Raw genomic sequence first — 16,069 nt, forward strand, 5'->3', positions numbered from 1 at the left:
GTGATGGTTCCTTTTATTTATCTTTAATGCTCATTCTGTGATTTTTAAAACCAAACATCCGGTTTTCTGAAAAATAAATCCCCAGTGATATTTGGAGCTCAGAAAGTTGTTAACAACACTTACTCCTGCTTTCAAGGTATTTCCAGAATAACTAAAAGTCTTATCTTACCATCTAGATGAAAAATATTACATCCTCTGTACAAGTTCTGGCTGAATGGAGTTATAGGTTGAGGTTTTAACGGCTGGATTAGGAACAGCTTTGTTTCGATACTACTGGCATTCGGCTTAAACAAGTAAGGCTTCGCTCTTGGCCTCTTCTCCAGTGTTTGTCTGGCCCAGTACCCCAATAGATTTCCATTTTATGAAAGCAAACATTATTATTTGCCAGTTTGCTCCCTCTACAGTATGTCCTTCAGACTGTTACCCTTATTGACTTCGTCTGGCTGCCTGTAATGTGCTGCTGTCTGGTGGCGGGACACTGATCACACTGACTGTTTGAATGCTGCTTTTACAGCAGACAGCTGAAGATGTTGATGAATGTGAAGCGTGCTCGTCACTTTTAATATCAATCACGCCATGTCAGTATATAACGTAGCTACATTAAATCTACTATTCATTCTCCAGATTTTCAAGGAACAGCTTAATACCCGGATTGTGCTGGTTGCGATGGAAACATGGTCAGCCGACAATAAGTTCAACATTGACGACGACCCCATGGTGACGCTGAGGGAGTTCATGAAGTATCGAAAAGACTTCATCAAGGAGAAATGCGACTCTGTTCACCTCTTCTCGTAAGTTTGAATACTTAAAATGATGTTCTATGTGTGCTCAGAATCTTTTTTATTAAACACATAACTTTATTTTCTTAACAGAGGGAATCGTTTCCATAGCAGTTGGGGTGGAGCTTCCTATATGGGAGGCGTCTGCTCTCTGACTAAAGGAGGCGGAGTCAATGAGGTGAGCCTCGAACTACAAATTATAGATTTTCAAAACCTCCAAAATTACAGCCAGTTTACTGTCCATTAGATAGAGGATGTATGTTGGCAATGTGGAGTACAATCATGAATCACTTTCTCCTCATAGAACAACATTGGCATGTTCACTTATTTCTGTTATTAAATGAGACATTTCTTTTCTTTTTCTTGGCAATACTGTGCATTTATTTCTGTTATATTCTGCTGTTTCAGTTTATAGGCATTTAGTATCTGTTGTTCCATTTGATTAATTAATCCAACGTTTTTTGTTAGCTTTGAGTGGGATGCCTTTGTAAGATCCTTTATAACACTTTATCTTTTCAGACTTCTCTGATAATCTGTGTATTTTCTGGTTCCTGCTGTTTCTCTCCTCGTTCTCTCTCTCTCTCTCGCTCGTCTTTCTGCCTCTTCATCAGTACGGGAAAACAGATGAGATGGCCATAACCCTCGCTCAGTCTCTTGGACAGAACATTGGCATCTTCTCTGACAAGAAGAGGATCCTCAATGGTACACACTTTATTTATTTCTTACTTTTCCAGCTCATTTCTAAGGCTCGTTTCTATGCAATGGCAAGATGTTGATGTGTGTTGTTTTTTTTAATTTCCAGGCGAGTGCAAGTGTGATGACCATTGGTCGGGCTGTATCATGGATGATGTTGGGTAAGTGACTTTTACAGAACATTCCCTAATCAATTCATAACCTTAAAGCCACAACAGAAACAGACGAGAGTTTCCCAACAAATTGTCTGACGAAAATCTGACTAATACATTGTGTCAGTGAGCAGCTGTTACACAGAGTTTTTCCAGTATATTTTAATCACAACATTAGAGTTAAAGATTGCATATTTGTTTGCTCAAGAATTCATTTTCTATTTTGAGTGGATTGTCACCAAAGAGTTAAATGAAATCTGTTATTATTAATTTGAACTAGAATATATTCTACTATGTATCTCAAAGCAGTTGAAACATAATCGTATTTTATTATCTTTGGAAGTATTTGTTTGTAGCAGGTTTATTTTATTTGTTAGGCACCATTTACAATATTAAACAGAAATGTTACCATTTCATGTATTGTACCAGAGTTAGCTTAAAGTCCTTTTTTTCGACGTCACAGTTAAAACATACGCACAGTGACGATCAGCACTAAACAAGATCACATCACACACACAAACCATGTTAGTAACAAGTGTGTGTGTTACAAATTATGTCGGTCTAAATCATTTGATCAACTATTTAATGTGTTTATTAAAAATGTGTAAATATGAAAAAAAATTTAAATATGCTGATATCAATATTTCCATCCACTGGAGTGTCATGGTAGTTTGATAATTCACCACCAGGTGTCAGCCGATGTGAATCTTTCATATGGCTTGTTTATATAACTTCATTGGGCCTCTCTCTGCAGTAATGTGTTATATAATCTGTTGCTTGCTAAGATTAGAAAAGATTAGAAAACAGGTGATAAATCAGTCTGTGTATGTTTTGTGTTTCATGACAGTGTTTGTCTTAGGGTACATCAGCAGTGTTTGTACTGTGGAGGCTTTCTGTGAGCATACGGATGTGACTGTGTGTTGTGTCTCTGCGACCTGTGTGTATGTGTGAATATATATATATATACCCCTCTTCTTAAATACTTCTCGCGTTCCCCCTCTATCCCGAATGGGACAGCAGGTGAGCTGAAGCTTGGCTAGAACGTTGCCTGTGCTGTTTTGAACCAACCGGCTGCCTCGGAGGGGTTGTCAGTCATCACAACCTTTCCCATCTCATCCAACAGCACGACAGCTGCTGTGGCCCCAGCTTCTCTTTTTTATTCAAATGATATGAAAAAATACAGTTTGATGTCCTTTTATTATACACTGACTGTATTTTTCATAATCATTTTGTCCAATTTCACATGTACTTCATGTGTATTCTTCAGTTTTTGGATGTCACTGTCTGATCAGCCAAGAATATTTTATTGATTTAATTATTCTAATTTATTGACAGGCTCCCTCTCCCTCCTGCGCTTTGAAAGTCAGGACTTTTCATCAGTTATTTTTGTCCATCTCTAACCGATTGAAACAGTCTGCAATGTCATTCTCATCCTCGGCCAATATTTAACTATACCTCATTTCACTGTAACGGCAGTGCACTCCCCTAACACTCCTCGTCCAGGTTCTGCTCTATTGGTTATCATAATAATGCTGCTATAATGTCATGTGGTCACATGACAGAGGACAGGTGACTCTGCGCTCTTATGAGACTGTCACCTGTGAATGGACCTGGCCCAGATCTTCACTCAAATAAACTCAATGGTATTTCAGACACTTGTATTCAATGAGCAACCCTCAGTCATGTCACATTGATGGATGTTTATTTTTATTCCTTAGCACTTGCATGTCTGATCGACCTAACCTGACTACTATTACTAACTGTTCTCACATTTCTCACAAGGTTTAGCTGCTGTGTGTGTGTGCGTGTGCATTGTGTGCGTTGTGTGTGTGTGTGTTTGTGTGAGAGAGTGTGTTTGTGTGTGTGCACGTGTGTGTCTTTTCACATGTTTGTATGCACATATTGTTTGAACATGCATTGCGGTCGAGTTAGGATTTAGAATTGTTCTATATATATTTATTTTTACTTATATTTCCTTTCTGTTATATTCTCATGAAATAATAGATTTTTGCCACGAACAAACTCAGACAAAATATGATTATAAAGAGTGCTACATTGAAAAAATAGATTTATTTTCTGATTTAATTAACTCAAATAGTCTGTAATAAAGACATACGGTCAAGTGAATGATTGTGGCTCAGTGTGATTCAGACACTGCCTTGCCTCCTAAACGCCACTAGGAGGCGATAGACTGACTGTGAATGAAAGAAGAAAGAAAGAAATGATTGTCAATCATTTTCTGGAAACACAAGGTGCTTCAAAGAAATCTACAAACCATAGGCAAATAATACATTAGTATCTGTATTTTAATCTTTTGAAATACATGTAATTAAATATGAAAAATATGTGCATTATTCTACAATATAACAGCAATAAATAGGGTAAAATAGAAGTAAGAGATACAAATTATAATATGTATACCACAATACATAACAACAATGTAAATAATAATAATGCTGTAAAATGTGACGTATTATGGTGTGTAAAAGCTTGTAACAATGCAGGAATAGTACAAATATGTAAGAGTATTAGTTTAGATGTATAGTATAGATAAAAAACGGTATTAATGCCAGAGTAAACCGTATTGCACAGTTGAATTATTGCACAAAACATCTGTTAAATTAGTATTGCACAGTTAAAGATATTATTAATGACTGGCTTATAGCTGCTAAATGGCTGATTGATAATATTATTCCCCATGGCAAAGATTGGTGACCAGTGAATCATTTCCGCACGTTTCATCTTCGTTTTACCCCTTGTTACTGTTTAAATGGGGATAAACACTACAAGATTTTGATGAGAGTAAGCACTGGTGCAAATTTTTAATTCAAAGATGCAAATCTCTGTGAGAGTTGGGACAACTTTAAACTTGATTAAATCTACCTGAAATATTGTAGTGTGCTTCACCCATCATCAAAGCGTCATTACTGGCTCCTTATACAACTATTATCGCTGTACGTGGCTTCATTTATCCACATTTCATATCAAACAATGACAACCTCTCACAGAATATGTCTATTATTGCATTGTCTCCTGTGCCGGTCCTGATGAGCCACACTACCAGAGGCATACAAGCTAAACATCAGTGACTGATGGTGCAGCAGTACGATGATGTTTAATTAAACACTGCTTAGGTTTAGGTCGGTGTCATCAAAAGCATCAGAATGGAAACACGACATTTGATTGTGACAAATTTGCTCAAGTACCTCAGAAGTTGTTTGGGCTTCTGGTGAATGCATCATCGAGCTGGATTATTTATATTTTTTACTGTAAGCGAATCGAAGCAATCACACTGAGCATTTAAGAGTTGATGAGTTTGATTTCTGTTCTGTGTGTTTAGTGAGAATTAGTTGAATATTGATGTGATCATTTTAGTATCACATGATAATGCAATAATAAATGTTTTTGTGAGTCATCCACAATAGTTAATTTCTATGCCAAATTCATAAATGCATTTTAGAATCCCTTCCACATATCTCCATGTGATCCTCACAACCGTAGCTCTACTGTATATCTACCTCCATGTTGTAGTAAGGATCTCCTCTGAACTGTGAGTATGGTAAACCTGTGGTAAAATCTGAAATATTCATGGTACAGTGTAAGAAATACAAACTTTATTAGATATGACAAACCTGACATGGCATTGTATGATGCACTGAAATTAAACGTGAGGTATGAAATATCAATTTTTGTGGGCAGAAATGTTAAAAACGATATTTCTTCCAGTGTTTGTCCTGTACTTTGTGTTTGGGGAACAAGCCCCCGTCTGTTCCAGTATTATCTGAAAATGCTCTCTGTACTGTATCCACGGTAACAGCATAATATGCTGCGGTTGTGTTGAACAGTTTCTACCTGCCCAAGAGGTTCTCTGACTGCAACGTGGAGGAGTACCATACCTTTCTAAACAGCGGCGGAGGAGCCTGTTTGTTCAACAAACCTCTGAAGGTACGTCACACTCACACAAATGCATCGTCATATACATGGACGGATCCATGGGCCCCTGGGCACAGACAGGTAAAGGCCCCCCACTCTTGCTTCTCCTTGTAGTTGTTTCGCGTCTCTTTTTGGTTGTATTGCATTTCTTTGTTGAGGTTTTGCCTATTTTTTTGTGTCTCTTTGTGATTGTTTTTTATCTCTTGGTTTGGTTGTTTTGCATCTTTTTAGTAATGTTGCATCCCTTAATAGTCCTTTTGCATCTTTTGGTAGTTGTGTCTCTTTGTGATCTTTTTTTGTTGTTTTGTATCTTGTTTTGGTCATTTTGTACCTCTTTTTGGTAGTATTGCATCTCTTTGTGATCATTTTGTGTACATTTGTGACTTCCCAACAAGCAATGTTAGCAGTAACTTCAAACAGAGACTGTGGGGCCCCCTAACCTGTTAGGCCCCTGGGCCTCTGCCCAGTAGGCCCGTTCAGTAATCCGTCTATGCTCATACACATGCATGTTTCCTCTTAGTAGTTTGAAAATGAATTCTGGCCTTCTTCCCCTCAGCTTTTGGACCCTCCGGTGTGTGGAAATGGCTTCGTGGAGCCAGGAGAGGAGTGTGACTGTGGCAGCCCAGCGGTAAGCTACAGTACTGTAGATGACTGGATGCTGAGATGTACTGCCCTAAAGGGTTAATCCAAGGTCCAAGTGGTGGGCTAATTACCCAACAACAAGACCACCTTCTGCGTCAGACTAATAAGAAGTAATTTAAAGTAATGAAGTAATGTCATTGGAGAAATCAAGGCGCTGCACACACTGATAATTGCACAATTATAGAGTTTGTCCCGAGAGACCTCTGTTTGAATAGATTATAATGTTAGATGAGATAATGTGTTACATCGAACAACTCAACATGCAATTAATGGAAGACAACTGAGAGCAGATTCTGTTTCTCTGTTTAGGAGTGTGCCAGTGAGGGGGAGGCCTGCTGCAACAAGTGCACTCTGACCCAAGGCTCCAAGTGTAGCAATGGACTCTGCTGCAACACATGCCAGGTACAAAACAGGGCCCAACTGCACCTTTCATCCTCCGCTGGGGTGTCGTTTTGGGTAAAACAGATGTACTAACTACTCATGGCACCAAGATGAAGGAGGAGCTCCTAAAGAGTATGCCTTTTTTGGTCTTCATGTGGCAATCTCCCCTTGAATTTACTTTCATTGTATACTCTGGTTTGTGAAACAGCAAACGAAGAAAACGGATGCTACTTTAAAATCTGAGGGCACCTGAAACAAGTGACAATAGGTTTCAGCTTGTTTTTTGGACCATAAACCAAAAATGTCCTCTTCAATCTTTCCTTTACAATTGACCACAATTGAGATGGTTATGACAGCCTTTAAATGCTTTCAAATATCTCAAAATGATTGAATGATGAAATGAATGTAGTCTAGTTGTGGATGGGTACACAGACTCATCATAGATGGACTAATAGTAGTTTGGGATGTCAATACAACACAGAGAGAGAGAGAGACCACCAACTGTGCAGAGGTTTGACAATTCTTGATTAAGGCCCTATTCCTCTGACACAAAAATGTCATTACAAACACTCACTTCTTTCTTTGATTGTATGCTCTTACAGATGGAGTTCATGGGAGTTGTGTGCAGAGATTCAGTGAACGGCTGCGACATCCCAGAAAACTGCACAGGCAATTCCAGCCAGGTGAGCATTAACTTCCCTCAGTTTTCTGCAACCGGAACTATAAACTCATTCAGTGCATCACAGAATCTCTAAGGGTTTCTTTGTTATTTGCAGTGTCCACCAAATGTGCACAAGATGGATGGCTACACATGTGAAAAGGACCAGGTGAGATATTGAGATACTTTACATTTAAAAAGTCTGTACCTCTGCTGAGTTGACTTGTCTGACTCTATATTTCTCTCTGCAGGGTCGCTGCTTCAATGGAAGGTGCAAAACCAAAGACAGACAGTGCAAGTACATTTGGGGAGAGAGTAAGTGGAATATTCCTATGTGCAAATTGAATTATGTATTGACAAATCTGCAAAAGACCACGTGCATTTCTATTACAAGACCTTTACTGTAGATAAACTTCTTAAGCTGTAGATATTAATGTTCTTCGTGTTGTGTCTCCCCAGAGGCAACAGCGGCTGACAAGTTCTGTTACGAGAAGTTAAACATTGAAGGGACAGAGAAAGGCAACTGTGGGAAGGACAAGGACACCTGGATCCAGTGTAACAAACAGTGAGTGAATCCTTTCTGTGACTGAAACCTGTGCAATTTTATTATCATCATCTTATTTTACGCTCCGTAATGTTTGTGTTACATCTTTGTGCTTCAGGGATGTTCATTGCGGGTACCTGCTGTGCTCCAACATCTCACCTTCCCCGCGACTGGGAGAGCTGCAGGGAGGGATGACCTCTTTCTCAGTCGCCCGGCACAGTGCTTCTCTTGACTGCAGGTACACATCATTGAGGAAGAACACATCTTTCAATGCTCTAAGTGCAAATCAACAGCTTAAAAAAGACTGTTGGTGATCTGTTATCTTTTATTTTGGGACTAGTTTTGTTCCCTAGTTCTGTATTTCCAGCTGTTAAAGACACTGTGCACAGCAAAGGCAACATTTACTGTTCAACTACAATAAAAGTGTCTCTCATGTGAAGTGCTGTGTGAGTGACTCAGGTGTGTTTGTTGTTCAGCGGGGCTCACGTGCTGATCGATGGAGACACTGACCTGGGATACGTCGAGGATGGGACCGCCTGCGGGACAGACAGCATCTGTTTCAATCACAAATGTCTCCCCATCCAACAGTTCAACTTCAGCACCTGTCCCGGGACCACTGACAAGATCGTCTGCTCTGGACACGGGGTACACACAGAGTGAACACAGACACGGGCCACAAACAAACACACATTGACATACAAGTGTGCAAACATTTTAGCTATTCAGCTGAAGCCCCAGAGTGTTATTGCGTGAATTTAAGTTGGTACTTTATCATCCAGAGTATTAAGAAGCTCTGAATGGTTAACACTGTTCTTTAAAAACCATAAAAACAATAATTTGTTCAGGTAAGAACATAATCTAATCTGCTTGACTGAGCTTGCTAACAATAATGTTACTTATTAATTATATAGTATACACAGTTTAAAACATCAGCATTACTTCCTAAAACCTCAAACTACAGTTGGTCTGGAGTAATATATTGAGTAGGAGCACATTATCTATTCACAGGAAGTGTGACACTTTTTATTTTACGTTACATAATAAATGAATATTTTGAAAGGGTATTTCTCTGATAAAGTGTTTATATTTTTGAGTGTTAGCGTAAGACTTAAAAAAAAACAAAAAAAATGTCTGACAATAATACCGGTTTATCTTTCCTATTCAGCACAACATGTACTGCAAGGGTTCCGTGTCCAAGTTCCTGATCTTTTTTTTTTTAATCGGAGACGTCACAGTTCAAAGCAAATTAGTTTTGAACTTTTCTCTTTTGTTTTGCTCTAGGTGTGCAGTAGTGAGCTGAAGTGTGTGTGTTACCTGGGATGGGCAGGAGAGGACTGTAACTCTACGTCTCCTCTCAGTTATCTTGTGGTCGGTCCCACTGCTTCAGTCTCAGGTAAGAGACGTTAACATAATTGTTTTGTTGCCTCTATCCATTCCTCTCTTCATCTCACAAATTTTGGACCTTTTTTCCTTCCTCTCCATCCGTTCTGCTCTGCTTCCCATAGCTCTCAACTCTTTCCACCCCACTTCATCGCTTTCATTTCTTCTGTTGAGCTCCCTCCCCTTCACCGATCCCATTCACACATTTTATTTTGAAGCTTTTCTTTTGTTGTTTTGTTTTAGCGTGTCAGGTTTCATGTCTGCTCATTAAAACCAGCTGCATTTGTATTCACTGAACCATGCATGTCATTCTTTTTGTTTGTCATTATTTTCACACTCATTCTTTGTCGACAGGCTGATGTCTTTGACGGAGTGACTTGAGGTCAGATTTGAGTTCCTTTTCATTGTATCTGTTCTGTCTTTGATGTCATTTCCTGGTCCATTTCCTCTCTCACCTCAACTTCAGCTCCACCTCAGTCGGCTAATTCTGACCATTATTCAGTTAAAAATCCAGCCGTTTGTAATGTTATCCTGAATGGGAACCTACTGCACATGTAAGTTCCCCTCAGAGTAGTGCTGAGGGCTGACAGCAGTTTGGTTGCTCTCAGTCTTGTCCCTTTTGTTCTCCGTCTACACTTTTCCTGCTAAGTGTACTGTGTTTTTGTGTTCTGCTGCAGTGTTTTGTGGTTTGTGTATCCCCTTGTGTCCACATGATTCGGGGAAACAAGAGACACACATTCAATTAACACACTTTTGCCTCCCCACTCTCTTCTCTGCCTCTGTCTCAGGTATCAGCAGTACCAACATCATCATCGGGGCCATCGCAGGTTCCATCCTCGTCCTCGCCCTCATACTGGCTACTACAGCCTGGTGTTACAAGTGAGTGTTCCTGCCGCCAGCCAGTCTTCTCTTCTTTTTCCTGTGAATTACACAATAATTGACAAGGGCTAGCAAGTAGATATTGCTTTATTTTGAGGGGTCACAAGTCAACAAGGTTGGTAAATTACTGCTTTTTATTACGAAATACATTTAACAAAAGTGATATTACTGTTGGACTGAGGATACTCGTACTTCTCTTCACAGGAGCTACAAGCAGAGATGCTATGTTGAGTCTGAAGTTCACCGAAGATTCTGCCGGTTTGCTCACTTCAAACTCTATATTCAATGTGCTCCATTTATGTAGATTTTACCTGACATATTTTGAGAGTTAGTGTTCTGTAAATAATGTTTTTATTGTTGCATACAACTAAGTCTGATGGTATATATACAGTATATATATATATATATATATATATATATATATATATATATTTGATTGCAACAGTCCTCTTTCTCTTAAATGATCCTAAACCCAGTGCATCTACATTACAAATCAGCTGTAGGAGGAAAATATTATGTTGACCTGAAAAAGACCAGTGAATCCATCACTTAAGTAAAAGTATCAATAGGAGTATTATTTACTCTGGTACAATTTTGCTAAAGTAAAAGTACTATCATCAAAATGTACGTAAAGTATCAAATGTGAACATGTGCATTATGCAAAACAGCCCCACCCAGAGTGTTGTGCTATTATGTATATTACGTTACTAGAATATTGTTACAGATGCATCAGTGTGTCACAAGCATTTGATTACTGCATTTGGTTGAGAGGAGCTAATGTAATATTCTTTGGTGCAGTTTATTCTTTACCATGATATTTTACAGGCTGATACTACTGTATGTTTTGTACACACAATCTTAAACTGAAAGGTAACTAGTAACTGTAGCTATCACATATATGTAGTGGAGTAAAAAGTATAATAGTTCCCTCTAAAATGTAGTAGGAGTAAAAATAATGTTGCATAAAGTACCCCAAATGTACACTTAATTACGATACTTACTAGTAGATGTACATAATGACTTTCTACCACTGAGGTATCATTACACCATTGCCACTGCTGTTAAGCTGTAGTAGCAGTTTCACTAACATAAGGTTTAATAGATTTAAATGCAACACGGCCAACAAGTGAACATCTGTTTTTGGCGAGCTGCTGTAAGTTTTTCTGGAAAATGTAAAGCTGAGGTAGACATACACAACAACAAGATGCTTCAACAAATAAAGTAAATACAGCTCAAAGTAAAAACAAAAGTGATTATTAGTGAACATTATAGATTTGTGATTAATAACTTTGTAAGACTGTCTGTAGGGGGAATCTTTTTTCCATTTTCACTGTGATTTCGTATCTAAAAGCATTCTTCTGTATTTCTAGGCAATTGGCCCCAGGTGACTATGTAACAAAGCCTGGGGATGCAGACTCCTTTTACAGTGACATGCCTCCAGGTGTCAGTACAAACTCTGGCTGCAGCTCCAAGAAGAGGTCAGCCTGCCTGTCGCATCTGCAGATTTGCGCCCTGTCCTTCACCCCCTCCTTCCCATCCATTTCTCAGAACATCTCACTGTTTGGCTTCAGGTGTGCCATCTCATCATCACTCATTCATCAACTGGCAATTGTGTGTGTGTGTGTGTGTGTGTGTGTGTGTTGGGTACTCTTAATCATTGGTGTGTTCATGTCATACTTTTTTACTATCATGGCTTTCATTATATGCCGCTTTCTGTGAACATTTTGAAGTTGAATCAAAATGTTTTGCTGATGGATAATTGAGCAGAAAATACCTCACTACTCCATTTCTCATATCATGTCTCATTCAGCTGCCATGCAATTGTTCAACAGCTCTTTATGTTACCAATCTGCTGCGATAGTGTCTTCGTATTCAATGTTTCCCGCTGCCCTACTAATGCAACAGGAACAGAACAGCATTGTAGCAGCTTATAAAGACGATGAACTGATGATATTCTGTCCGTTGTGCATGTGTGTGTGTGTGTGTGTGTAGATCTAATGGACTATCCCACTCGTGGAGTGACAGAATCCCAGATGCCAAACACATCTCTGACATCTGTGAAAACGGGCGACCGAGGAGCAACTCATGGCAAGGTAACGCACAAATTAACCACAGGAGGACTGCCTGCTTCCATTTGTTTTGGGGGAAGATACACATTGGTGTCCTACTCCTACGTGTACTCTCTTCCATTAAACATCGCACCCAGTTCATATTTTACATTGTTTGTGCTTTTATTTAAAGTGTGTGTTCGTGTTCTGTTTCTGTCTAGGAAATCTGAGCGGTAATCGTAAGAAACTGAAAGGAAAGAAGTTCCGTGCTCGCTCCAACTCCACAGAGTAAGTTCCTTCTGGCAAATTGGTCATGTCGTGAGGTCAAAGAACATTGTAATGGGATGTGCAGATAAGGAGAAGCTCTAGTGGGAAATAAAAAACATTTTTTTAATGGATCAAGCTGGTGTGAACAAATACCATGAAAAGATCAAAACAAAAAATGTTAAGTCAGGCCCTGAGCACTTACTGACTACCTTGTCTCTGGTTCTCAGCGACAAGCCCACTTGTTCCTACTGAATGTAAATCATCTATCATTTAAAAAAGGCAGAATTAATTCAAAACAGCTGGGCACGAGCAAGCAATGTATTTGTTGGCAACTATTTTCACCTGTGGATGAATATAGGTTTGGTACGCTCAAGAGTGTTTACAGCAGACAGAAAGAGATTGAGACTTTATTAACTTTATTAATTCTAGTGACAAACTGTACCATTACAGCAGCAGCATTAATTTATTGTTGGTTTTTTGCATTTCACTTGTTGACAATAAGAAACTAAAGAACAATACTGTCCTTATCCGTTAAAGGTGTGGTTTAGCTGTAAAAAACTAAAACTAAAAAACTATCAACTATGGAGGAAATACTTTTCTCAAATGTTTTATCAGCGATAGAGAGGTATAAAGAGTATGTTGCACTGAGCCCTGCAAGTGAGTCACAAGACAATGAGTTCACATTGTCTCCTGCAGTGGGAACTCGTTGCTCTTGTCTGGCTTGTGAGGCTGCACCACACCTATGCATCGTTTAAGCTTTACTCATCCCTTACGTGTGAACAAGTATTTGCATACTGTACATGCCTGTTTACTGGGAATGAACAGTGGCCTCCCAGTCTGGCGTGTTGGTTGGTTTGCTTGTGGGTTTGAAGGTCCTTGTGTTAATATTGTCTGCAGTGCACCTGTTCTCATTGCAAGCATGAGACTGACTGCTAACTGCTTGGACTGATGTTACATGTAATCAATAAGCGACTGAGCCTGAAACACACAACACAGCTGTTTGTGATTTCCATGGTGCAGTTTTCATCTGAAACCACACACAGGTCTGTCTGTCATCCTCTCACCATTTTCTCAGTTTGTTCAAGATATCTTTGCTCTGCTCTGCTTTCCTAAAATATCTCCTCTTCCTCTCCCCCCCAACACTTGCTTATTTCTGGAGATTTTCTGTCCTTTTCAATTTCTTTTCCTTCCTTCCTTTTCTCTCTTCTCCCCCTCCTTGTGTTGTGCCCATCACCCCCTTCCCCTTCCCACAGGTATTTAACCCCTCGCTTCAAAGAATTATATGATGTAACTAAATGGGTAGAAGATGTGAATAGAAACACTCAAGGACCTTACCTTAGGTATTACCTCAGACCTGTACCCCACGCGCTTGTCTAGAGACCCCCTCACTTTTGGTTTGATTTGTGGCTTAGTCAAGGAAAGTTACAAGCTCCAGTCTGGACCTTTTCAAAGTAAAATCTCAAAAGAAAAGTTATCAGCAGCTGGCATGTTGTGACTTGAAGTTCCTAAAAGGGGTTGCTGCTGAAGTTTTTTAAAGTTTTTCTGATTTACATTATAATTTATTATATTTTCCGTCATTCTTTTAGTTTTAGTGAAGACATTCATTCATTTTTGATCAACTGCACTTTACTTTGCAGATTTTTATTTCTAGCAAATTATTCTGCAAAAAAGATAATGTCTCTTACTGCTTGTGCTATTGTGAGAATTATAGTACAGTCGTGTTATTCCTAATTTCTCCATATGCCCTTCTTTGCTTCTCCCCCTCGGCCTCTTGTTGCCTCTGCATGTTGCGTGTTGTTCTGTCAGTAAGTGTCTGTGTGTCGGCCCTGCCTCGCTCCCAGTGACCTCACGTGCGTTCGCATCAGTGTGATGTCACTGCAGGGCCAAACATTTTGGGTGCTGCGGTGACATCATCACTATGCTGCTGTGGCGAAATGTAAGCCACTATTCTGATCGTGCCCGGGTCAATAGATAATCAAAAGCCACAAGGTTTGCTTGACAACAACAAGGAAGTTCATTGGCGCCCTGGCTTAGTAGAGCTTTGGCTCCATGTTAACGTACCGACTGTTTCTTCACTACTGCAAGCTAAATGTCACCTTTACTTGGGCACCGCGGTGCATTAAGCTAAATGCTAACATGCTGATGTTTACCAATTATAATGTTTACCAGGTTAACCATCTTAGTTTAGCATGTTAGCATGCACATTTTACTAATTAGCACTAAATACAAAATACAGCTGAGTCTGATTACATTTTTTTTAAAGGCTTTTGGTCATAAACTTTGACCATAATTTTGACCTGATGACAATAATCCTGAATGTTTGTACCGGCAATCAATCCAATAATCCTCTCACTCAAACCATAAATGTAAACCTCAAGAGGAAAAGTCAGGGGTTAACCAAAGTCCGTAGGACATGAATGTCTGTATAAGATTTCATCTTAATTCTTATATATTTTGGCCTGGACCAAAGTGGTGGACTGCTATCCATCGGGCCAATGCCTAAAAGAAGCCTTAATACTTAGATAGTGATAGCCCAAAGCATTTCAGGGAATCACTTAATTATTTTCGGGAAACAATTTTGAATATGGGAATTCATTGTGAGAATAAAATGCTTGTGGAACCAGTGGTCCACCTGCTCCCTCCACTACTTTGACCTATCCAGATATTTCCGATCACCACACAGCAGCGGTGTAAACAAGCTACTGTATATGGGGCAAGGCTCTCTGTGGCTGTTTCACTAGACAAGAGCTCTCCCTCTGATTCTCTCAGTCTGTCGTTCTCACCCAGCTCCGGTCTGGTCTGCCGTCCCAGTCACCCCATCATACTCACTGCTCCCAGCATTCCTCATGAACACACTGAGCCAATTTTTTCTAAAAATCACACACAGAAGCTACCTTTAACAGCATGTGTTTTAATAGTGGCTAAAGGTGATTTTCAGCAAACTATAGTCTGTTTGTGTGCCAGTGCCCGGTGATGAAGACAAAGTAATGCTGTGGCAGGATATAGCATGTGAGTGTCAGGAAACTGTGACGATGCCCACACCGCTGCTGGGAATCGTGTACTGCTGTGTACAAAGGTACATGTTGTATGCAGAGGTTGCCCCTAAGAGCTGAACACTTGTTCATGTTTTTTGTCTGTCTCTGTGCTTTTGGTGAACAGCAGAATGAGCTTTTAAGATCAACCTCTCTCTCTGTAGGAAGATGAATCATTTGAGCAGCTCAAGGAGGATGTTGCCCAAAGTCACAGATCTTAACAAAAGCTCCTGAATTTTGCCTCATTTAGCCGTCTGTGTCTTTGGCCAACTGAATCCCAAACCAACCAGACAGGCAATATTTTAATAATGTCACCTGGTCTTTTTCCTCAGAACGCTATCCCCCGCCAAGTCTCCCACTTCCTCTACTGGATCCATTGCATCCAGCAGGAGATACCCGTACCCCATGCCCCCTCTCCCCGATGACCAGAGGAAAGCCAACAGGCAGAGCGCCAGGGCAAGTATCAATTGGATTATAGATTATATAGTTACAATTGGTTTCCAAGATGCTGCATCAGTTGTCTTTTACTATGACACACTACATGAGACCTAGTGTAGTGTACAGTATTCATGGCTTTCTAAAGTCTAAACTATGACCACTGAAATACTGCTAATGAAGATCATGATTTAAAGAACCAAATCTATGTAAATAGAAAGTGAAGTGACTAAAGTCTTTTCTTTC

At 39.7% G+C, this 16,069-nt stretch overlaps 1 protein-coding gene across 1 annotated transcript in view; it reads left to right on the forward strand.

Moving 5' to 3' along the window:
- The window catches only part of adam22 (ADAM metallopeptidase domain 22), a gene marked incomplete at both ends in the record, with an annotated part of 54,120 nt that overhangs the window by 37,969 nt on the left and 82 nt on the right, over positions 1–16,069 (forward strand). Inside the window, 21 exons of the mRNA XM_079165472.1 lie at positions 625–791; positions 873–957; positions 1,391–1,481; positions 1,582–1,633; positions 5,470–5,569; positions 6,114–6,185; positions 6,509–6,601; positions 7,183–7,263; positions 7,357–7,407; positions 7,490–7,553; positions 7,698–7,803; positions 7,901–8,020; positions 8,259–8,427; positions 9,064–9,175; positions 9,951–10,041; positions 10,246–10,299; positions 11,412–11,612; positions 12,034–12,134; positions 12,311–12,377; positions 13,610–13,696; positions 15,721–15,844. Coding sequence (XP_079021598.1) covers positions 625–791; positions 873–957; positions 1,391–1,481; positions 1,582–1,633; positions 5,470–5,569; positions 6,114–6,185; positions 6,509–6,601; positions 7,183–7,263; positions 7,357–7,407; positions 7,490–7,553; positions 7,698–7,803; positions 7,901–8,020; positions 8,259–8,427; positions 9,064–9,175; positions 9,951–10,041; positions 10,246–10,299; positions 11,412–11,612; positions 12,034–12,134; positions 12,311–12,377; positions 13,610–13,696; positions 15,721–15,844 — 2,088 coding nt within the window. The remainder of the gene's footprint in view (positions 1–624; positions 792–872; positions 958–1,390; positions 1,482–1,581; positions 1,634–5,469; positions 5,570–6,113; positions 6,186–6,508; positions 6,602–7,182; positions 7,264–7,356; positions 7,408–7,489; positions 7,554–7,697; positions 7,804–7,900; positions 8,021–8,258; positions 8,428–9,063; positions 9,176–9,950; positions 10,042–10,245; positions 10,300–11,411; positions 11,613–12,033; positions 12,135–12,310; positions 12,378–13,609; positions 13,697–15,720; positions 15,845–16,069) is intronic.

The sequence above is a fragment of the Pholis gunnellus genome (assembly GCF_910591455.1).
Source record: "Pholis gunnellus genome assembly, chromosome: 8".
In the NCBI taxonomy this organism is placed as follows: Eukaryota; Metazoa; Chordata; class Actinopteri; order Perciformes; family Pholidae; genus Pholis; species Pholis gunnellus.